Source organism: Lissotriton vulgaris, chromosome 10 (assembly GCF_964263255.1).
Source record: "Lissotriton vulgaris chromosome 10, aLisVul1.2, whole genome shotgun sequence".
NCBI lineage: Eukaryota > Metazoa > Chordata > Amphibia > Caudata > Salamandridae > Lissotriton > Lissotriton vulgaris.
In genome coordinates this window covers 191,184,720-191,209,060 of record NC_141698.1, presented here as the reverse complement: position 1 = coordinate 191,209,060, position 24,341 = coordinate 191,184,720, and the positions used below count along the sequence as shown (strand labels likewise).

General features: G+C 46.5%; 1 protein-coding gene across 1 annotated transcript in view; it reads right to left on the bottom strand.

Moving 5' to 3' along the window:
- LOC147684964 (palmitoleoyl-protein carboxylesterase notum2-like) overlaps window positions 1-24,341 on the bottom strand; it is a 62,001-nt gene that overhangs the window by 10,481 nt on the left and 27,179 nt on the right. The window contains exon 12 of the mRNA XM_086940870.1: window positions 19,808-19,855. Within this exon, the coding sequence (XP_086796996.1) occupies window positions 19,808-19,855 (48 nt within the window). The remainder of the gene's footprint in view (window positions 1-19,807; window positions 19,856-24,341) is intronic.

The window sequence follows — 24,341 nt, the reverse complement described above, 5'->3', positions numbered from 1 at the left end:
TCGGTGAGGAGATTTTTTGGGACTGGGCCTGTTAGACCTATCAGAGGTCTTTTGAGAGGCCTTAGCAGGAGGTTCAGTTGAAGTTGAAGGGGAAGACCTACCCCTCTTTTAGACCTGCTTGAAGATGTAGCTGAGGAGGAATCTTCACTGTCACTAGAAATTACCTCTTTCCGTGACTTCATATTCTGTAACCAGGTTAAAAGTCGTCCTTCCCTATCTCTCAGAGTCTTGGTAGAGAAGGTCCTGCAGATTTTACAATCAGTGGCCTTGTGATCAGGGTACAAGCAATAAATGCAGTCCTTATGCTTGTCTTCAATATAAAGCCTTTTTTTAGAACAAGTAGCACCGGTCTTAAATAAAGCTTTCCTTTCCTTATCTGACATACTGAAGAGAATATAGTTGAAATCCAAAAGTTGTAGAGAAATCTGAGCAGAGCTCAGTGGAGACTCCCTTAGCACAACGTGCGGTAGAAAATCTGAGGTTCTCTCACAAGGGTTCTATGGGGTGAGGATAAATGATTGGTTGTTGCATGTTTTTGGTCTCTTTTACAAAAAGAGGTGGATATGCTACAAAATGAGATGAGGCCTAGGCCTTTCTTTCTCTTTTGTACCTACTGCTATGGTATTTTTTATTTAGCGAGGCTCCCATTCCGATGACGGAGAATGATACAAGCCATGGGAATCTATGAAAGTTACCAATACTGAAGAACCAAAGTTACAGGTAATGAACTTGTTTTCTTCTGGGTCTAAGCCTACCCACTTTAGGCATTTTCAAAATGGCCAAAGTCTTCAGCCACACTAAACCCTGCCTCTAATACTGGAGTAACCCTTCATCCTATTTTAGGGCCTCCCCAAGGTCATTCGAACCTGCTAGCTTGTGCAAGGCATAAATGTAACACCTGCAGGCACCCACTTCAGAACACTCTTGAACCTAAGGAAGACAAGAAGAGGGCTGAAGCTGCTGTCTGCAACCTGAAAAAGAGCCCTAGAGGACTTGCCCAGCTCAATCTCTTGTACATAGGACAAAGAAGTGGACTCCAAGGTCTTAAGGCTAACCTCCTGTTAAACCTACAGAGACACAAAAACTGCAACATGCCTTTTCCTGCAACTACCCAGTTGACTAGTGGTAACTGGACTGGACTCTCCTGTTGCCAATTGACTGCCACCCTGTGAGTCTCTAAGTGACTCCCGGGAGATCCTGGGAGGCTTTAGAAGTACACTGCTATGGCGGAATGGGATTTAAAGGAGTAAAGTAAAAAGGTAAAATCTTTGAACAGGATGAACGTGGTTAGTGTAGCCGAACGGTACTCCATCATGGACATGGTCAAAGTCCGCCTAGGTCCTGCTGTCCTGCGACCATTGACTATAATTTGCACTTTGTGCTTCTTGGTGCTGTTTCCACTTAAAACTTTTAAAAATCATATCTCCATTTTCCTCATTGTATTTCTGTAGTTTTAGTATCATTTTGTTTGTTGAATTTCACTCTATTTTTCTAATTCATTTTCATATTTTTAGTGTTTTGCTTTAGGACTTTGTTAATCTTTTAGTACTGCATACATACATTACACATTACCTCTAAGCTAAGTAGGCCTGATGAGTGCCCTAGATAACAAGGGATTTGAGCTCAGATTAATTTAGCAAATTTGAGGGTTCATCCTGACAAGGGTTGTGATTATTCTTTTAGGTGGGAAGCCATTCACAACAACTAGAAATCTATTTTCTTACATTGGTGTTCATTGGGAGCGGAACAAAAAATACAGAATCTAAATTCACATTTGGAGGGCAGAGTACTAAAAAATAGATTAAATAATATTTTATTTTAAGCATCTAGCATATAGGGCGTCCCAACTATGAAAACAAGTTACTTACCTGTAACTACAGTTGCCCAGTATTGGTATCTTTCATAGATTCACATGCCTGAATCATTCTCCGTCCCCGAGGCGGGAGTCCCACAGTGACTCCCGCCTCGGCGACGGGGAATGATTCAGGCATGTGAATCTATGAAAGATACCCCAATACTGGATAAGAAAACAAGTTACTTACCTGTAACTACAGTTATCCAGTATTGGTATCTTTCATAGATTCACATGCCTAAATCATTTCCCGTCGCCGAGGCGGGAGTCACCGTAGGACTCCCGCCTCGGCGACGGGGAATGATTCAGGCATGTGAATCTATGAAAGATACCCCAATACTGGATAAATAGTGATTATTTTGGTGACTGCTATGATTAAGGGTTGTGAATGTTATGAGTAGGAACATTGGGAATCTGGAAATCCTTGATATGATGATTTTCAGTGTTCCAGGCAATATAAAGTTTAGCCTCTTGGAACACTCACCACATACTGAAAATAAGCTGGTTTTGTGGGTCTTTTGCAGTGATTTGGGACCAGCACTGGGTGACAACATAAACCTGCTGCTTTACCTTCCCCAATGATATCCGCCCTGTGGGTGGTTAATCAGAGGGAAAGGGACCAGTTTGCACCCCTGTGGCTCTATTAGGTGCCATTTGATATCAGGGCTACACACAGTCAGGTGAGGGCTGTATAATTGTAGTTTACCCTAGCAACAGGTGGGTGGTTTAAATGAAATTGAATCAGACAAGTATGTGGACTAAGCTTGCCCAAACAGAACCTCATTCAGTATTATAGTGAACATAGTCAGTATTGTTGATTAGAGTTGCACTGACAGCATTTGACTTAAAGGTATCATTGGGGCGTACAGTCCACAGTTAATTTTGAATCCTGGAAATGTTATCACTTAAAAATATGAAGAATATGAACTGTGAAAGAGTTGCTGAGACGTTCTTGATGAGTACAGATGTTGAACATAGCCCACTGACTCAGTTTGAATGAATACATGTTTTCAAAATAGACAACATGTCTCGCTCGAGGCTGCTGTGCAAATCAGCTTTTTCAAGGCTATCTATCAGAGATCGGTTGTGCTATAATGTTTCTGCAGCAGCTGATGGAGAGTGCCACATTGTGAAGCAAGCATTGGCATAGCCAATAGGTTTCGCCTTTGGGACCTTATAAGTGTTTAGCCAGTGCTATTGGCTTTACCAATGTCTTTAAGCTATGTTGTAGAGCATTATGGCGCTGTGCAGCATGTTGAAAATTATAATAAAAAAGTGTTCTAAGCATTGTTGTTACTTTATATATTATACGAAGACATTATGTACAACTGAGCAACCCTATTAAAAAAGAATTAACATTAAAAATGTCATCTATTTTTTTGTCCTTGCAATGCTAGCAACTGCTTCCAGCCTGTTCTAATGCTTGTTTGTTATAGCTTTTTTTTGTTATGGGAGGGGATATAGACAACGGGAGGGTGGATGTTGGAAAATAGTACCTGAATTACAACATGAGCAGCGGATTGACTCTAGGGGAGAATCAACAGATGCTAGACTCCGGGGCAGATTGAGGTGGTGCTGAGTGATGTTGAGGTGGTGGCTTGCTGGTGCAGAGATGAAGGTCAGGTGATGCTGAGTGAAACTGAGGTGATGCTGAGGTGATGCTGACTGATGCCGTAGTGCTTGAAATGCTGAGCTGGTAGTGTTGCACTGGTGCATAGGTGGTTCTGAGTGATGCTGAGATGGTTCTGTGCTGAGGTGATGCTGCGCTTATTCCAAGGTGGTGTTGTGCTGATGCCGAAGTTGTGCTGCATTGGTGCTAAATTGCTGCTAAGATGGGACTGCGCTGGTGTGATGGTGTGAGGTGGGGTAGTTCCGGTCGTGGTGCTCTGGTGCTGGTGCTGAGGTGATGCTGCACTAATGCTGAAGTGGTGCTGATTTGGTGTTGAGTTACTGCTGAGGTGATGCTGAGTTGGTGCTGTGCTAGGGTGATGTTATGCTGATGCTGAGGAGGTGCTCGGCTGGTGCTGAAATCGTGCAGCATTGGTGCTGGATTGCTTCTGAGGTGGGGATGCGCTGGTGCTGAGGTCGGGCTGAGCTGGTGGCGGTGCACTGATGCGGAGATGGTGTGCTGATGCTGAGATGGTGCTGTGCTGATGTTGAGGTGGTGCTGTGCTGATGCTAAGATGGTGCTGCATTGGTGCTGAGGTGCTGGGCTGATGCTGGGTTGGTGCTGCATTGGTGGTGGTGCACTGATGAGGAGATGGTGCTGTGCTGATGCTGAGGTGGTGCTGTGGTGGTGCTGAGGTGATGATGTACTGATACTGAGTTGCTGCGGCATTGAGGTGGTGCAGTCCTGGTGCTGAAGTGGCACTGCACTGGTACTGAGGTGGTGCTGAGTGATACTGAGGGGGTGCTGAGTGATGCTGAGGTAATACTGAATTCTGTTTTGTGATGCTCAGGTGTTGCTGCAATGATGCTGTGCTGGTGTTGAGATTGTACTGCACTAGTGCTGAGCTGGTGGTGTGCTTGAGCAGAGGTGGTGGTCCGGTGGTGCTGAGTGATACTGAGGTAGTGCTGAGTGATGCTGAGGTGGTGTTGAGTGATGCTGAGTTGGTGCTCTGCTGGTACTGAGGTGACGCTGCATTAGTGCTGAGGCGGTGCTGCCCTAATGCTGAAGTGGTGCTGAGATGATGTTGCATTGGTGCTGAGGTGGAGCTGCACTGGTTCAGAGTTGGTGGTTTACTGATGCTGAGTTGATGATGCACTGGCAGTGGTGCACTGATACAGAGGAGGTGCTGTTCTGATGCTGAGGTGATGCTGTGGTGGTGTTGAGTTATGCTGAGGCGATGTTGTGTTGGGTCTGAGGTGTTGCTGAGTGATACTGTGGTGGCACTGAGTGATGCTGTGCTGGTGCTGAGTGATGCTGAGTAATGCTGATGAGTTCAGGTTGTGCTGGTAGTGGTGCACTGATGCGGAGGTAGTGCTGTGCTGATGTTGAGATGGCATTGTGCTGATTTTGAGGTGGTGCTGTGCTGGTGCTGGGGTGGTGCTGAGCTAATGCTGAGTTGGTGCTGCACTTATTAGGAGGTGGTGCTCTGGTGATGCTGAGGTGGTGCTGCACTGATTCTAAGGTGTTGCTGAGTAATGCTGAGGTGGTGCTAAGTGATGCTGTTGTGGTGCTGAGTCATGCTGTGGTGGTGCTGAGCCATGACAAGAGGTGGTGCTGTGCTGGTGCTCAGGTGGAGCTGTGCTCTGGTGGTGCTGAGTGAAGCTGAGTTGGTGCTGTGCTGAGATGATGCTGCACTAATGCTGAGGTGGTGCTGCACCGATGCTAAAGTGGTGCTGCAGTGATGCTGAGTAATGCTGATGAGGTGGGGCTGCACTGGTAGTGGTGCACTGATGTGGAGGTGGTGCTGTGCTGATGCTGAGATGGCATTGTGCTGATTTTGAGGTGGTGCTGTGCTCAGGTGGTGCTGCGCTAATGCTGAGTTGGTGCAGCACTAATTAGAAGGTGGTGCTGTACTAATGCTAAGAAAGTGCTGTGCTGATGCTGAGGTGGTGCTCTGGTGATGCTGAGGTGGTGCTCTGGTAATGCTAAGGTGGTGCTGCGCTGATGCTGAGGCGTTGTTGAGTGATGCTGAGGTGGTGCTAAGTGATGATGCTGTGGTGCTGAGTCATGCTGTGGTGTTGCTGAATCATGACACGGTGGTGGTGCTGTGCTGGTGCTCAGGTGGTGCTGCCCTGGCGCTCAGGTGGTGCTGATTGAAGCTGAGTTGGTGCTGTGCTGTGATTATGCTGCACTGATGCTGAGGTGGTGCTGCACTGATGCTAAAGTCGTGCTTCAGTGATGCTTAGTAATGATTATGAGGTGGGGCTGCGCTGGTAGTGGTGCACTGATGCAAAGGTGGTGCTGTGCTGATGCTGAGATGGCATTGTGCTGATTTTGAGGTAGTGCTGTGCTGAGGTCGTGCTGCACTAATTAGAAGGTGGAGCTGTACGGATGCTAAGATAGTGCTGTGCTGATGCTGAGGTGGTGCTCTGGTAATGCTGAGGTGGTGCTCTGGTAATGCTAAGGTGGTGCTGCGCTGATGCTGAGGCGTTGTTGAGTGATGCTGCGGTGGTGCTAAATGATGCTGCTGTGGTGCTGACTCATGCTGTGGTGCTGCTGAATCATGACAAGGTGGTGGTGCTGTGCTGGTGCTCAGGTGGTGCTGCCCTGGTGCTCAGGTGGTGCTGATTAAAGCTGAGTTGGTGCTGTGCTGCGATTATGCTGCACTGATGCTGAGGTGGTGCTGCACTGATGCTAAAGTCGTGCTTCAGTGATGCTGAGTAATGCTGATGAGGTGGGGCTGCGCTGGTAGTGGTGCACTGATGCAGAGGTGGTGCTGTGCTGATGCTGAGATGGCATTGTGCTGATTTTGAGGTAAAGCTGTGCTGAGGTCGTGCTGCACTAATTAGAAGGTGGAGCTGTACTGATGCTAAGATAGTGCTGTGCTGATGCTGAGGTGGTGCTCTGGTGATGCTAAAGGGGTGCTGCCCTGATACTGAAGTGGTTCTAAGTGATGCTGTTGTGGTGCTGAGTCAGGCTGTGGTGGTGCTGAGTCATGACAAGGTAGTGGTGCTGTGCTGGGGTGCTCAGGTGGTGCTGCACTGGTGCTCAGGTGGCACTGACTGAAGCTGAGTTGGTGCTGTGCTGAGGTGATGCTACACTGATGCTGAAGTGGTGCTGCACTAATGCTAAAGTGGTGCTGCATTGGTGCTGAGTTGCTGCTTGTGTAAGGCTGTGCTGGTGCTGAGGTGGGGCTGCACTGGTAGTGGTGCACTGATGCGGAGGTGTTGCTGTGCAGATGCTGAGATGGCACTGTGCTGAAGTTGAGGTGGTGCTGCACTGGTGCTGTGGTAGCCCTTGCTGGTGCTGAGGCTGTGCTGTACTGATACTGAGTTGATGCTGCACTGGTGGTGGTGCACTGATGAGGAGGTGGTAATTTGCTGATGCTGAGATGGTGCTGTGCTGACCCTGAGGTGGTGCTGTGAGGTGCTCAGGTGGTGCTATGCTGATGCTGAGGTGGTGTTGAGTGATGCTGAGGTGGTGCTGAGTGATGTTGCAGTGGTGCAGAGTCATGCCATAGTGGTTCTGAGTTATGCTGAGGTGGTGGTGGTGCTGTGCGGGTGCACAGATGGTGCTGAGCTGGTGCTCAGGTGGTGCTGAGTCATGCTGAATTGGTGCTGTGCTGGGGTGATGTTATGCTAATGCTGAAGTGGTGCTGTGCTGGTTCTGAAGTGGTGCAGCATTGGTGCTGGTTGGCTGCTGAGGTGGGGCTGTGTTGGTGCTGAGCTGGTGGTGGTGCACTGATGCGGAGGTGGTGTTGTGCTGATGCTGAGATGGTGCTGTGCTGATGTTGAAGTGGTGCTATGCTGGTGCTAAGGTGGTGCAGCGCTAGAGCTGAGGTGGTGTTTCGCTGGTGCTGAGGTGCTAGGCTGATGCTGAGTTGGTGCTGCATTGGTGGTGGTGCACTGAGGAGGAGATGGTGCTGTGCTGATGCTGAGTTGGAGCAGTGCTGGTGCTGAGGTCGGGCTGTGGTGGTGCTGTGCTGATACTGAGGTGCTGCTGCACTGAGGTGGTGCTGTCCTGGTGCTGATGTGGTGGTGCACTGGTGCTAAGTGATACTGAGTTGGTGATGAGTGATGCTGAGGTGGTGCTCAGTGATGCTGAGGTAATGCTGAATGATGCTTTAGTAATGTACAGGTGATGATGTGCTGGTGCTCAGGTGGTGCTGAGTGATGCTGAGTTTGTGCTGCACTGATGCTGAGGTGATGCTGCACGAATGCTGAAGTGGTGCTGCACTAATGCTGAAGTGGTGCTGATTTGGTGTTGAGTTGCTGCTGTGGTGATGCTGAGTGATGCTGAGTAATGCTGATGAGGTGGGGTTGCACTGGTAGTGGTGCACTGATGCGGAGGTAGTGCTGTGCTGATGTTGAGATGGCATTGTGCTGATTTTGAGGTGGTGCTGTGCTGGTGCTGGGGTGGTGCTGAGCTAATGCTGAGTTGGTGCTGCACTTATTAGGAGGTGGTGCTCTGGTGATGCTGAGGTGGTGCTGCACTGATGCTGAGGTGTTGCTGAGTAATGCTGAGGTGGTGCTAAGTGATGCTGTTGTGGTGCTGAGTCATGCTGTGGTGGTGCTGAGCCATGACAAGGTGGTGGTGCTCTGCTGGTGCTCAGGTGGAGCTGTGTTGGTGCTCTGGTGGTGCTGATTTTGAGGTAAAGCTGTGCTGAGGTCGTGCTGCACTAATTAGAAGGTGGAGCTGTACTGATGCTAAGATAGTGCTGTGCTGATGCTGAGGTGGTGCTCTGGTGATGCTAAAGGGGTGCTGCCCTGATACTGAAGTGGTTCTAAGTGATGCTGTTGTGGTGCTGAGTCAGGCTGTGGTGGTGCTGAGTCATGACAAGGTAGTGGTGCTGTGCTGGGGTGCTCAGGTGGTGCTGCACTGGTGCTCAGGTGGCACTGACTGAAGCTGAGTTGGTGCTGTGCTGAGGTGATGCTACACTGATGCTGAAGTGGTGCTGCACTAATGCTAAAGTGGTGCTGCATTGGTGCTGAGTTGCTGCTTGTGTAAGGCTGTGCTGGTGCTGAGGTGGGGCTGCACTGGTAGTGGTGCACTGATGCGGAGGTGTTGCTGTGCAGATGCTGAGATGGCACTGTGCTGAAGTTGAGGTGGTGCTGCACTGGTGCTCTGGTAGCCCTTGCTGATGCTGAGGCTGTGCTGTGCTGATACTGAGTTGATGCTGCACTGGTGGTGGTGCACTGATGAGGAGGTGGTAATTTGCTGATGCTGAGATGGTGCTGTGCTGACCCTGAGGTGGTGCTGTGAAGGTGCTCAGGTGGTGCTATGCTGATGCTGAGGTGGTGTTGAGTGATGCTGAGGTGGTGCTGAGTGATGTTGCAGTGGCGCAGAGTCATGCCATAGTGGTTCTGAGTTATGCTGAGGTGGTGGTGCTGTGCGGGTGCGCAGATGGTGCTGAGCTGGTGCTCAGGTGGTGCTGAGTCATGCTGAATTGGTGCTGTGCTGGGGTGATGTTATGCTAATGCTGAAGTGGTGCTGTGCTGGTTCTGAAGTGGTGCAGCATTGGTGCTGGTTGGCTGCTGAGGTGGGGCTGTGTTGGTGCTGAGCTGGTGGTGGTGCACTGATGCGGAGGTGGTGTTGTGCTGATGCTGAGATGGTGCTGTGCTGATGTTGAAGTGGTGCTATGCTGGTGCTAAGGTGGTGCAGCGCTAGAGCTGAGGTGGTGTTTCGCTGGTGCTGAGGTGCTAGGCTGATGCTGAGTTGGTGCTGCATTGGTGGTGGTGCACTGAGGAGGAGATGGTGCTGTGCTGATGCTGAGTTGGAGCAGTGCTGGTGCTGAGGTCGGGCTGTGGTGGTGCTGTGCTGATACTGAGGTGCTGCTGCACTGAGGTGGTGCTGTCCTGGTGCTGATGTGGTGCTGCACTGGTGCTAAGTGATACTGAGTTGGTGATGAGTGATGCTGAGGTGGTGCTCAGTGATGCTGAGGTAATGCTGAATGATGCTTTAGTAATGTACAGGTGATGATGTGCTGGTGCTCAGGTGGTGCTGAGTGATGCTGAGTTTGTGCTGCACTGATGCTGAGGTGATGCTGCACGAATGCTGAAGTGGTGCTGCACTAATGCTGAAGTGGTGCTGATTTGGTGTTGAGTTGCTGCTGTGGTGATGCTGAGTGATGCTGAGTAATGCTGATGAGGTGGGGTTGCGCTGGTAGTGGTGCACTGATGCGGAGGTAGTGCTGTGCTGATGTTGAGATGGCATTGTGCTGATTTTGAGGTGGTGCTGTGCTGGTGCTGGGGTGGTGCTGAGCTAATGCTGAGTTGGTGCTGCACTTATTAGGAGGTGGTGCTCTGGTGATGCTGAGGTGTTGCTGAGTAATGCTGAGGTGGTGCTAAGTGATGCTGTTGTGGTGCTGAGTCATGCTGTGGTGGTGCTGAGCCATGACAAGGTGGTGGTGCTGTGCTGTGCTCAGGTGGAGCTGTGCTGGTGCTCTGGTGGTGCTGAGTGAAGCTGAGTTGGTGCTGTGCTGATGTTGAAGTGGTGCTATGCTGGTGCTAAGGTGGTGCAGCGCTAGAGCTGAGGTGGTGTTTCGCTGGTGCTGAGGTGCTAGGCTGATGCTGAGTTGGTGCTGCATTGGTGTTGGCGCACTGAGGAGGAGACGGTGCTGTGCTGATGCTGAGTTGGAGCAGTGCTGGTGCTGAGGTCGGGCTGTGGTGGTGCTGCGCTGATACTGAGGTGCTGCTGCACTGAGGTGGTGCTGTCCTGGTGCTGATGTGGTGCTGCGCTGGTGCTAAGTGATACTGAGTTGGTGATGAGTGATGCTGAGGTGGTGCTCAGTGATGCTGAGGTAATGCTGAATGATGCTTTTGTAATGTACAGGTGATGATGTGCTGGTGCTCAGGTGGTGCTGAGTGATGCTGAGTTTGTGCTGCACTGATGCTGAGGTGATGCTGCACGAATGCTGAAGTGGTGCTGCACTAATGCTGAAGTGGTGCTGATTTGGTGTTCAGTTGCTGCTGTGGTGATGCTGAGTGATGCTGAGTTGGTACTGTGCTGGGGTGATGTTATGCTGATGCTGAAGTGGTGCTGGTGCTGAAGTGGTGGAGCACTGGTGCTGGATATCTGCTGAGGTGGGGATGCGCTGGTACTGAGGTCTGGCTGAGTTGGTGGTGGTACACTGATGCGGAGGTGGTGTTGTGCTGATGCTTAGATGGTGCTGTGCTGTCATTGAGGTGGTGCTGTGCTGGTGCTAAGGTGATGCTGCACTGGCGCTGAGGTTGTGTTGCGCTGGTGTTGAGGTGCTGGGCTGATGCGGAGGTGGTACTGCATTGGTGGTTGTGCACTGATGAGGAGATGGTGCTGTACTGATGTTGAGGTGGTGCTGTACTGAGGTGATGCTGTGGTGGTGCTGAGGTCGGGCTGTGCTGATACTGAGGTGCTGCTGCATTGAGGTGGTGCTGTCCTAGTGCTGATGTGGTGTTACACTGGTACTTAGGTGCTGCTGAGTGATGCTGAGGTAATGCTGAATACCGCTTTTGTGATGCTCAAGTGATGCTGTGCTGGTGCTCAGGTGGTGCTGAGTGATGCTGAGTTTGTGCTGCACTGGCACTGAGGTTGTGCTGCGCTAATGCTGAAGTGGTGCTGCTTTGGTGTTGAGTTGTTGCTCAGGTGGTGCTACGGTGATGCTGTGGTGAGGCTGGGCTGGTGCTGAGTTGGTGCTGCGCTGGTGGTGTACTGATGCAGAGGTGGTGCTGTGCAGATGGTGAGGTGCTGCTGTGGTGGTGTTGAGTGATGCTGTGCTGGATGATGCTGTGGTGGTGCTGAGTAATGCTGAGTTGATGGTGCTGCGGTGGTGCTGAGCTGGTGCGTAGATGGTGCTGACTGATAGTGAGTTGGTGCAGTGTTGAGGTGCTGCTGCACTGATGATGAAGTGGTGCTGCGCTGATGCTGAAGTCATACTGTTGTGGTGCTAAGTTGCTGTTGAGGTGGGCCTTTTCTGGTGGTGGTGCACTAATGCAAGGTTGGTGCTGTACTCATGCTGATAAGGTGCTGTGCTGATGTTGAGGTGGTGCTGCACTGGTGCTGGGATAGTGCTGTGCTGGTGCTGAGTTGGTGGTGCACTGGTGGTGCTGCACTGATGAGGTGATGGTGCTTAGGTGGTGCTGTGCTGATGCTGAGGTGGTGCTGTGCTGATGCTGAGGTGGTGCTGAGTGATGCTGAGGTAGTGCTACGTGATGCTGTGGTGGTGCTGAAACATGCTTTGGTGGTGCTGAATTATGCTGTGGTGTTACTGAGTCTTGTCATGGTGGTGGTGCTGCGCTGGTGCTAAGGTGGTGCTGAGGGATGCTGAGTTGGTGCATGCTGAGATGATTCTGTGCTGATGCTCATTTGGTGCTGCGCTAATGCTGAAGTGATATTGCATTGGTGCTGAGTTGCTGCTAAGGTGTGGCTGCACTGGTGCTGAGGTGGGGCTGTGCTGGTGGTGCACTGATGAGGAGATGGTACTGTGCCTATGCTGAGATGGTGCTGTGCTGAAGTTGAGGTGGTGTTGCACTGGTGCTGAGATGGTGCTGAGGGATCACTGACATAATATCGAGGGACATAATGTCGACTACCAAAAATATCGGCGACAAAATATCGACAGACAGAATATCGACTTTGTATCTACAAACAGGTAAGTACTAAAATATCGAGTAAAAAATATTGTTTACAAAAATATAGCTTGTAAAAATATTGACTTTATTAAAAACAATGTTAAATTAAATTAATATTAAAAATTATTTACTAAAATATACTTAAAAATACTTAAATTACCTTATAATAATTAAATAATTAAAGTTATAAAAAAATGTTTACAATCATATTTGTTGAAACATATATATATAGTAACATAATATAATTAAAAAATATCCAATATTATTACCGTAGGATAGCGGAGTTGTAAAATTACTATTCCCACTCCAGAGAGTGCAACAGTAGATAAGGCGTTGGATAGCGTAGAAGGAAAAATACTATTCCCACTCCAGAGAGTGCAACAGTAGGGAAAGCGTTGGATAGCGTAGGGGTAAATTTACTATTCCCGCTCCAGAGAGTGCAACAGTAGGGAAAGGGTTGGAGAGCGTAGGGGTAAAACTTACTATTCCCACTCCAGAGAGTGCAACAGTAGGGAAAGCGTTGGATAGCGTAGGGGTAAAAATTACTATTCCCACTCCAGAGAGTGCAACAGTAGGGAAAGCGTTGGATAGCGTAGGGGTAAAAATTACTATTCCCACTCCAGAGAGTGCAACAGTAGGGAAAGCGTTGGATAGCGTAGGGGTACAAATTACTATTCCCACTCCAGAGAGTGCAACAGTAGGGAAAGCGTTGGATAGCGTAGGGGTAAAAATTACTATTCCCACTCCAGAGAGTGCAACAGTAGGGAAAGCGTTGGATAGCGTAGGGATAAACATTACTATTCCCACTCCAGAGAGTGCAACAGTAGGGAAAGGGTTGGATAGCGTAGGGGTAAAACTTACTATTCCCACTCCAGAGAGTGCAACAGTAGGGAAAGCGTTGGATAGTATAGGGGTAAAAATTACTATTCCCACTCCAGAGAGTGCAACAGTAAGGAAAGCGTTGGATAGCGTAGGGGTAAAACTTACTATTCCCACTCCAGAGAGTGCAACAGTAGGGAAAGGGTTGGATAGCGTAGGGGTAAAAACTACTATTCCCACTCCAAAGAGTGCAACAGTAGGGAAAGCGTTGGATAGCGTGGGGGTTAAAATTACTATTCCCACTCCAGAAAGTGCAACAGTAGGGAAAGCGTTGGATAGCGTAGGGGTAAAATTACTATTCCCACTCCAGTGAGTGCAACAGTAGGGAAAGTAGATACTTCATATATTATTTAAATATATATATATATTAATATCTATTAAAAAATAATTAAAAGTAATTACCACTTTAAAATAATATAATAATTAATTAATTACAAATACTAATTTAATTTAATCATTACAATTAGTTATCTATTAATACTAATTAATTACAAATTAACAATTAATTAATTAGTAATTAAACAGTTACTCAGCAATTAAAATCTAGTAAATACACACAAAAAATTAACATATGTAATTAGTTATAATTAAATTACATTCCACCCTATTCCCCTATGAACCCACAACCCGCGACAGAAATTAAATTACTTCAATTAACCTAATTATCAATTCATCAATTAAATAAAATTAATTGGCAATTAACATTTAATTAATTACCAAATAAAAATAATGTAACAATTAATTATAAAAAATACCAATAAATAAATTAACATATTTAATTAATTACAATTAAATTACACTACATAAATTAACATATTTAATTAATTATAATTAAATTACTTCCCACCCTACTCCCCTATAAACCCACAACCCGCTACAGAAATTAAATTAGTTAAATTAACATAATTATCAATTAATCAATTAAATAAAATTAATTAGCAATTAAAATGTAATTAATTACAAAATAAAAATTAATTAACAATTAGTTATAAACAAATACCAATAAATAAATTTACATATTTAATTAATTATAATTAAATCACTTCCCACCCTATTCCCCTATAAACCCACAACCTGCTACAGAATTAAATTACGCAAAATTTAAATAACATTAAATTCATTAATTAAATTACATTATAACATAAATAAACACTTTTAACACATAAAATACACTATAAAAAATTCGATATTATTAAAAGTTCGATATTTTTCTTAACCTATATTATGTACTTCGATATTTTGACTATCTATATTTTAAAATTCGATATTACATTACTTACCTTCAAAACGATATTTTTGATGTCTACATTCTGTCCATTCGATATTCTGTCCAGCCTATATTTTGTACAAGATATTATGTCCATTCGATATTTTGTAGTCGATATTTTGTCTGTTTACCGGTGCTGAGATGGTGCTGAGGTTGTGCTGTGCTGATGCTGAGTTGGTGCTGCCCTGGTGGAAGTGCACTGATTAGGAGGTAGTGCTGATGCTGGGATGGTGCTGTGCTGATGCTCAGGTGGTGCTGTGGTGGTGCTCAGGTGGGGTTCTGCTAATGCGGAGGTGGTCCTGAGTAATGCAGTGGTGTTGAGTGATGCTGTGGTGGTGCGGCCCTTGTGCTCAGGCGGTGCTGGGCTGATGCTCAGGTGGGGCTGAGTGATGTTCACTTGGTGCTGTGCCTAGGTGATGATATGCTGATGTTGAGGCGATGCTGCACTGATGATGAAGTGGTGCTGCATTGGTGCTGAGTTGCTAATTAGGTGGAGCTGTGCTGGTGCTAAGGTTTAGCAGGGCTGGTGTTAGTGCATTGAAGCGGAGGAGGTGCTGTGCTGAGATGGCGGTGTGCTGATGTTGAGGCGGTGCTATGCCGGTGCTGAGGCAGTGCTGTGGTGGTGCTCAGGTGGTGCTGATGCTGAGGTGGTACTGCCTGGGTGCTTAGGTGGTGCTTCACTGGTGCTGAGGTGTGCTGAGTGATACTGAGATGTTGCTGAGTGATGCTGAGGTGATGCTTTGGTGGTGTTCAGCTGATGTTGGGCAGGTGCTCAAATGGTGCTGAGTTGGGGCTGCGCGGGTGCTTAGATGATGTTTCGCTGGTGTTGAGGTGGTGCTGCACTGATGCTGAAGTAATGCTACATTGGTGTTGAGTTGCTGCTGAGGTAGTGCTCTGCTGGGGCTGAGGTGGTGCTGTGCTGATGCAGAGGTGGTTTGCGCTGGTGCTGAGTAGGTGCTGTGCTGATGGTGGTGCATTGATGCAGAGGTGGTGCTGTGCTGAAGCTGAGGTGGGGTTCTGGTGGTTTTGATTGATGCTGAGTGGATAATGTGCTGGTGCTGAGTTTGTGATGAGTGATGCTGTAGTGTTGCTGAGTAATGCTGTGCTGGTGATGCGCTGATGCTGAGGTTGGGATGCTGCACTGATGCTGAGGTAGTGATTCACCTGTGTAGATGTGGTGCTGTATTGATGCTGAGGTGGTGTGGTGTGGTGGTGGTGGTTCGCTGGTACTGAGATGTTCTTGCGCTGGTGCTCAGGTGGTGTTGCACTGACACTGTGGTGGGGCTGTGGTGAGGTTGAGTGATGCTAAGGAGATGCTGCACTGGTGCAGAGGTGATGATGAGTGATGCTGTGGTGTCGCTGTGTAATGGTGTGGTGGTGCTACGCTGATGCTGAAGTGATGATAATGCTCTGATGCTGAGGTAGTGCTGCACTGGTGCAGATGTGGTGCTGCGCTGGTGCTGAGGTCGTCCTGCGCTGGGGCTGGAGTGGGGCTGCACTGAGTCTGAGTGATGCTGTTCTGGTGTTGTGGTGGTGCTCAGGTGCTGCTGAGGGATGCTCAGGTGATGCTGCAGCAGTGTTGCTTAAGTGGTGATGAGTGATGCTGACTGGTGCTGAAGTGGTGCTGCACTGATGCTGAGGTGGTATTGCACTGTCTACTTGCAGGATATATTGTTAAGTAACCTCACATTACATGTTGCGTTTGGAGAGCATGGGGAGACATTCCTTGTGTAGGACTTGGCCCTCTTGGCAGGGTCATCCCTGAACTTTTTGCCTTCCTCCAATATTCTCTCTGACCTGTTTTTATTGGTTTAATGACTCTGGGCACTTTACCACTGCTGACAAGTGCTAAAGTGCATATGCTCTCCCTACTGAAAAGTGTATATGTGATTGGATTCCATGATTGGTTTATTTGGTTTACTGTCAGACCCCAGTAAAGTGCACCAGGAGTGCCAGGGCTTGTAAATACAAATGCAGCTGGTGGGCTTGCAGCACTGGTTCTGCCACCCACAGAAGCAGCCTAGTAAAATGTGTCTAAGGTCTGCCAATGCAGAACCTGCGCGCAGTCTGGTACTGTCATGCTAACTGCGCATGTACACCTACTTGCCAGTCCCTAAACCTTCCCTTAACTTCTTATTAGTCACCCCTATGGTAGGCCCAATGGCAGGGTGCATTGTAAGCATAAGGTAGGACAAGCTCTGATGTGTGTGGCATGTCCTAATAGTGAATTACAGCCAATTTCGTTTTTTCCTATTGTAAGGCTACCTGTTCTCATAGGCCAGAACGGGCTGCTGGAATTATAACACTCTATAATCCCAGCAGGCTCAAGGAACATGGTAGAAAGTCAAGTTTAGTATGCCTGAACTCAGAATAATAAAATACTTCTTTTAGTAAAGTTTATTTTAATATCCTGTGTTTGCAAATGCTACTTTTAGAAAGTTAGCATTTGCTTGCCTAACCATTTCAGCCCGCTTCTGCTCTTATGTGTATCTCCTGTCTGGGTTCTGTGAGTGATAGGGCTAGGGATGACAAGTGGTGAATAGAGGGATTACACCAGGATGGGTGGAAGGAGTGCCCCTTGACTCTGAATAGGGCTGTGCTCTGCCACCACAATGCTGGCTCCGCCCCCTGGGGAGCGACCGATGACTCTGCCCTGCACCTGGTCCAGGAAGAGGTAAGACTGTCAACAGAGTGCTCCTGGCTGTACTTGTCATCACAATGCTGGCACCACCTCCTGCGGAGCGTCTGATGTCCCTGCCCTGCACACTGAAAGGAGAAACCAGAGCCTGCAAAACAAAGTGCTCAGAGACTGACTGGATCAGGCAAAGGCCTCCCTGGCTTGCGAAAACAAAAGAAATGTCCTATAAAAGTAGGAGCCCTGCTCCTAACAAATCAGATCCTGTTTGTGCTAAGAAGAAACTCTGCCTGAAGAGAAGGACCTGGGAAAGCTGCATGGAGGAGTACTGTCTCTAATCCTGAGAGACTGGCCTGTGGTGGGTGCCTTGCTGCAAGAAGGAGAGAGGACAAAGACTAAGAAAGACTTTATTTATTTGACTTGTGCATTCTTCTACAAAGATCTTCAAGGGCTTGCTTGTGAACTTGCCCCCTGAACTGCGCCCCAGGAACATTGGGCGCTACCCCCCTGAAGAAGGAACTGCTGTGTGTGCTGCTTGTCCCTGCAGCGCTGATCGAGGAGACTGAGAGCGTTGTGCACCCTCGCCGCGCTCTCCGTGATTCAGTGTAATCGTGTCCCCCGAGCACCGTGACTGTGGCCTGAGCGTGTTGCAACAACAAAGTAAAGACCAGCCCCTCGCTGGCCCGAGCACCGTGACTGCACCCGCACTGAGCCCCCAGCTCGCAAAGTAAAGGAGGACCCATCCGGTCCAAGCATCGAGATTTACTGAACCCCGCGCCGTAGATCCCAAAGTAAAGACGGACTCCCGCCCTGTATCGCCTCCCGCTGATTGACGTCCTGTTTGAGCGTCCGCCGCTGTGAAGTGCACAGCTGTGACCCGCACAGCGGCTGGGTACGTCCCGCATTTGGGGACCGTACTGCTGCTTGCCCGCACTCAGCCGCTCCCCCTCCAGGGTCGAAGCGTACGCTGCCTAAAAACCTGCTCCCACAACTCATCGCCACCCTGAAGTGCCCCGTTACTACCCCGCCTCGAGCCGTAGCAGGGACGCACCGCGACGTGGGACGAACCGGACTTGCATCGTCCGCCTCGAATACAGCATCAAAAGTAAAGGTATCTTGGTGCGCTCTGCATTTGCCATAGACTGTCCACCTGTGATAAAGAGAACTGTACCCTGAAGGTACGCTCCGCATTTGCCATAGACTGTGCGCCTGTGATAAAGAGAACTGTACACTGAAGGTACGCTCCGCACTGCTAGACACGGCCTCGGTACGAGCCGCACAGCCCCCAGCGCGCAGTACGCCTCGTTCCTGCCTCAGCACCGTACACGTGATACGTGAGACGCCTGAGGATTAGCGGGGCTCTTCTGTTCTTGCCCGTACGAGACGTACCGAAGCGCTCTGAAGCGTACAAGCATTATCAAACTGAGTCAGCAGGCAGCACACGGTGCTAAGACCATTGTGGGGCCAAACTTAAGCTTTCAAGGGTCATTTTGAGACCCAGTGACACTAATTTAAAGATTGAACATTGCTCCTTAAGAACTGTGGCAGTTCTGCAAGTAACTGGAATATTACTAAGTCATTGAAGCCTGTATTTAAAGCCTGCTTGAGAGTTTCTATATAAAGATATATATTTTTACAGAACAAGCAGTCTTGAGTCTCTGTGTGGGGGGTTAATGATTTATTGTGTGTGTTGTATAGATGCTTAACCACATGTGCTCCAGAGATTAGCCTTGACTGCTTGTGCCACACTACCTAGAGGTTGAGCAGGGGTTATTTCTGGAGAGTAATCCTTTGCCCTGACTTAGAGGAGAGGGTCCCTGCTTGTCGCAAGTACCTACCTGCGCCAACCAGAGACCCCAAATTCTAACATTCCCTTGATATTGGTTTTATTTCACCAACAATTGCAACCTAAAAGAAAGCATCAAAAGTTGAAGGTGCACAATTTAAAGCTGCTTCCATTTTTATAAAACGGGGCAATAACAGCATGTTTACCTCTTTAATCGTATCCAAATAATTATGATATAAACAGGTTGATCCTACTGTCGGCCGTCTTAATAAACTACACTTCAATTAAGTAAGTATATTATTTATGGTTTGGACATTTGAACTAATGAAATCAAAAATGTTATAGGATGAAAAACAACAAAGCCTCTGGCTGAACAAGCGCTTGTGAAAGCCAAACAAGCCCAGGCAAAAGAAAAAGTAGTGCGCTAAAACTAACATATGGCGATAATGAAATGACCAATTTAACAGGGCCAGTCTCCAGCGCTTGACGAAAACAGCAAACAGAGAGTCAAATGTACACTATTCACCAACAAAAACAAACAATTTTTGAAAGGCACATGAATGAATTAACCAAAATGTTTGGGCATGCTGAAAGCTAATACGGTAGATGTAGCACATTTCGAAAGACAGCCCATGCACTGCCTATGCGAGACCTAAATAAGATGGTATAGGTCTGCAGTTACAATTTGATTTTAAAATCTACCTGGCTTGCAGAGCATCAGGAAATGCCATATTTTTAAAGAAAGGGAGACCAGAATAATTAAAATTAAATAAGAAATCTGATCTAGTCGACCCGATATTTTATAACATTTTTCATATTGTTGCACCAACATGTCATGAGAAGGATGGTAGTTATCTGCTTGAGTGTTTTTTCTCGTTGTTAACAAAAAAAAGACGTGTGTAACATACTATTATTGTGTGATAATGTCCCCCCACTTTCAGATTATTGTACACGCTGGCAGGGCAGATCGCACCAGAGACATCGAGAGCTGAATGTTCAGGGGCTAACAAGTGCAGAGCAGCTGTGTTTTGAAAGGCAATCTTTAGGGTGTTAAGTTCCTCCACAAAAATGTATGCATGACCTAACACTCTAGAGATGAGCAGGTATTCACACATGTTAAGTGACAACCACCGTCAACAGAGAGGGGGAATGTGCAGAGCAGCTTTACCTCACCTTTTCGTAATCAACACGTGGGAGAAGCACGCTGGCACAAACACAGCTCTGTAAGAAAAAACGCATTGAGAGAGGAGGTTAGAGTTACAGCTCAAGAGACATTTCCATCAATCAAAAAATATATGCAATGCATGAGACTCGCAACGGAATTTCACTCCTGCACACAAGGGTTGACTCACTTGAGACCATACGCGCTCCCAGTTGCAAGAAGAGCGCACAAACCGGAAGTGCTTACTCCAAAATAAGGGTTGCACCTACCACAGCAAATCTGCTCCATAAATGATATAACTGTATGTTGTGAGTTTTCTTGTAACAAAAAAACAAAATTAATTCGTCAGTATAAGCCTAATTCTGAAAAATTGTAGATCATCATTGTGGAATGAGTGGTACTACCTGGTGGAGATCCCTGTCAAAGACAAGCCTATGGTGATGGTGAAAAGCTCTAGATGATGGAGAAAACTTGCAGGCGGGAATCTCCACCTGACTCCACCAGTAAGGGGATGAGCGGGAAGAGCCAGATCCAAATCAGTGTCCACCCATGTAAATAAGCCCCTTCCACTTCTTCGGCCCACTCCAAATGCCGAGCCTGCAGTGTAAAGCCAACAAAGTTAGAGGGTACATGACCCAGGATTACACCAGCATTTTGCTGTAGCAATCTTTGGTGATGTTTGTCAGACCACTGGCTGATCTCACAAGAACCCTGGTAGACAGCAGGGCCTTATAGACACCATCTCCCATAGGGGAAGGGAAGTGAGCGTCCTCTATTAGGGCAGTTTAGATATTTGTTCCTTGGAGGGTTGGAGAAATGGAAATGTAAGCAATTTTCCTCTCGTCTTCTTTACTATCGTTCTGCCCAGGTACTATAAAAATTCCAATGAGAAGGCAATATTTTTATACAATAAGGCCTATAATGACTTAATATTTAGTTTGCTTTATGTCGCATCATTTGTCGAAACTTAGGGACTGATTTAGAGTTTGGTGGATGCAAGACATCTTTCAAAAAGCGGTGGATAGTTCACCATGATATTCAGAGTGTTTGAATGTGGGGAGAGGCCATTGCTCCCAAGATAAGAAGCCTTGAATGGTTCCCTCCCTCAATAATGGTATAAAATATCATATTACCTTCTGGATATCTGAATACAAGTTTTAGCTCATAGTGTTTTTCCACATATAATTGTTTGAAAACATTATTTAACCACAAAATACAGGATGAAAGGGCCTAAAATTGAGCAGTAAGGAAAATTCACATTGATGTGGCCTCCTGATAATTAGCAGACTTGTTAACTGTGTAAAGTCACTGCAACATGCAATCCTGACAAAGTTTCTCATGGCAGAATGTCTCTACTGTGGTACAAATATGGGGGCATATTATCAAGCGGCAGCGATAATTATCGCTGAGTGCGCTTTTAATTATAGCCGGCTATGGCTTGAATATATCGCCAAGCTAGCGCTGTATTATCAACGCTTAGCGCTGTAGAAATAAGTATTCCAGCGATAGCCGATTTTCCATGGAACATCGCTGGATTCCCTATGAGACTCGCCTCAACCATTGGAAAAAGATTGTTGGTGCAAGGATCCATTGGGTTTATTTTTGTGGTGGCGATTCTTTCACTCGGGGGCTACCTTTCTCCAGGCACTAAAAAGGTGAAGTGTATAAGAAGTTTCTTGTGTGATGTGGTCATGGAGGTGTCAAGGACATCCATTAAGTGCCCTGTACACCTAATGACATGGTTGCTTCAGAGCTGCTGTAGAATTTTACATGGGGGGTTTTGCTAAGTCATGCATGCACATGTGTACCTGAGATGCTCTCTTATAAGCCAAGGTGAACAACTCATAAATACTGAGACCAAAGCAACCAATACTCTGTTATTCTCTATCTTTCTTACATAGATAGGGATTGCTAGGAGTGCAGCTAGGACCAGAAAGTCTCTGTAAAATTTGAGGGGAGACCCACCTCCACCCACGCTTAACTACAGTCTCCACTCAGTGCTTGATTTTTGTGCCAATCAGACAGATATTTGGACTAAGCTTCTCGAGTGATTCACAATTTTGGGAGGGGGAATATTTTCTTTCAATGGGCAAGTGTTTCCGTTCGAATTGGCAAATAAAGGAATTTTGCAACCCTCTGCCAAGCATGCCTTCACTAATTGTTTTTAATAATCATCTTGGCTAAGCCTTTTCAATCAACCTCCTGTATCTGTTAGCCGATGGTCCACCCACCCGTCAGATGTATTAGCTCCCTCACAATAATTTGCATGGTGGGTCATCACTACTCTTGATCCTGTCCACAACAGAAGAAATTGTGAACACCAACATATTGTTGCTGCTCACAGAATTAAATAATTAAAGGGAACATTGCCCATGTCTCTCCTAGTCTAGTGTTCAGAAATATCTGGGTTTGGATTCCCTGGGTGCAGCATGCCCTGGCCGAAATAACACACCTACCCACATTACCAATTACAAGGAAACATCTTGATGTTTCCAAATGTTTTGAGACATTTCAGTTATTTTTTTCACTCCTTTCGTTGGAACCTAAAAATCCTGTGCATCATTACAATTCTCAACATGTGCGAAAAAGGAAGACTCATATTTGGTCTGGATATCTTTTGTTGAAAAAAGTTATAAAAGAAAAAGTGCTAACTGCTCCAAACATAAAAAAGAAGACTTAGCATTGGTGGGTAGGGAAAGCCTCCGCAGTTAATGGGGTAAAGCCAGACCTGTTGGCATTGCCAATGCTTGAATATGTGGACATTTTTAGGTTACAGCCCTCCAGACAGTGCAGCTGTCTGATGTGCTAAAGACATCTTGGGGACATTCAGAAACGTGACCTAGGTGTCCCACCTGTTGCTTACCATTGGCTTTGAGATTTGTAACTCACATTTTCCGGCTTTCTGTTTGCTGCCTTTATGTGTTTTAGTCTGTCCAGCTGGAGATTGCCCCCCCCCCCATTGCCCAAACCTTGTTTACTATATTCTTCCACAAATTCACTTTCTGAAAACATACAAACTTGCTTTCTGTAAAAAGGCCTTTAAATCTTGTTCTTATCTTGTCACATCTGCAGTGCATTCAAAGAGGTCAAATGTCAAGCTCTCTTCTGAGTGAGCTTGGTGTTAACTTTTTTTTCATCTGACCTCAAAGTCAGAGAATTTATGTGACGTTAGTATCCATGTAAGAGAAGAGGGTGTAGGATGTTTTATTTTTCTCGGACACAAAAAAAATTAACTGTGCTGATGTTTCAGAATATATCAGAATTAGTAGAAATGAAGTGCTTTTTTTGTAATCTCGAAGTGTGGTGGAAACATATTTGACTATAATCAAAACATCAATACACTAGGTGATGACATTTACACACATTATTGTTTCTGTGCAGTAAAACCGTATTTTGGTGCAAATGTAATGGTCATTTCAACTAGAAACGTATTGTCTGTAGAGACAGTGTGCTTGCAATCCGGGCTGTGACACTTGGCGGAGCTCTGGGACGTACGCCACCTACATGATTTTGGTATCAATCAGCTGATAGAACCGTTTAATATACCAGAGCAACCGCATTTGATGAGGCGAACCAAAAGGATTAGAGGATGCATATGTAAAGACAACATTTCTCCCTGCTGACAGAATGATAGAATAAATATCGCATCAACTGAGAACTATCTGACTGTCTTCTTCCCTTGATGGGAAGCATTTAGAGGATGGTTGTTAGTACCTGCTGCCATCTGCCAAACTGAAAAGTCCCTAGCCCCTGGATGAAAAATCAATTGTGTTTTGACGTAGAAGACTTGAGCTATCACAATATCACAGTATTTTTTTAGAGAGACTATTCTTCAGGTTGCGAGATCCACTGTTGAATTGCCCCTGGCTGGTCCTGAGAAAGGTGGTCCCTATTGCTGTTTTTCCACCGAAACGCGTCGGCCATTTTTTCCTAATTTAGATCCAACCCGTTGGTTGTATAGTGGACAACTGGTGCAAAACAACAGGATTTTGTTTTTTCTTTTGGTTGTATTTGAGTTATGAATGGTCAGTATGTGTGAATAAGAGTGAATGAGTGTGGTTCTCGACCTGTATATTGTAGTTGTCTCGTGTTTACAAAATAAATATGTCTTTTTTCATCTTTGTATTTTAAAAAAATGAAAAATAATTTTTGTATATGTATTTAAAAGTAAAAAGAAGAAAATTTATTTGTAACGTGCAGTGAATGATTACCTGTATTTTAAAAAAAGATAAAAATGACTCAAATAATGGAAAAAATTGTCCAACATAATAATAAATGAGTAAATCAATATGTTGAATATGTGCCTTGTGTATGCCCATGATAGAGGTCATTCCCAGTGGTAAAGTGTTTATAGGTCTTGAGGGAGTTTTTTCTTGCTTCTACTTGTTTCTTTCCCCTCTACTCCTTGACCTGAAAGTATTTTGAGAGGGGGTCCCCATTTCTATCTAATTGAGACAGTGTGCTACTACACCATGCATACTCAACATTATATCACTCCACGCTTTGCCACTCCACTCCACTCCACAACACTCTACACCACTCTAA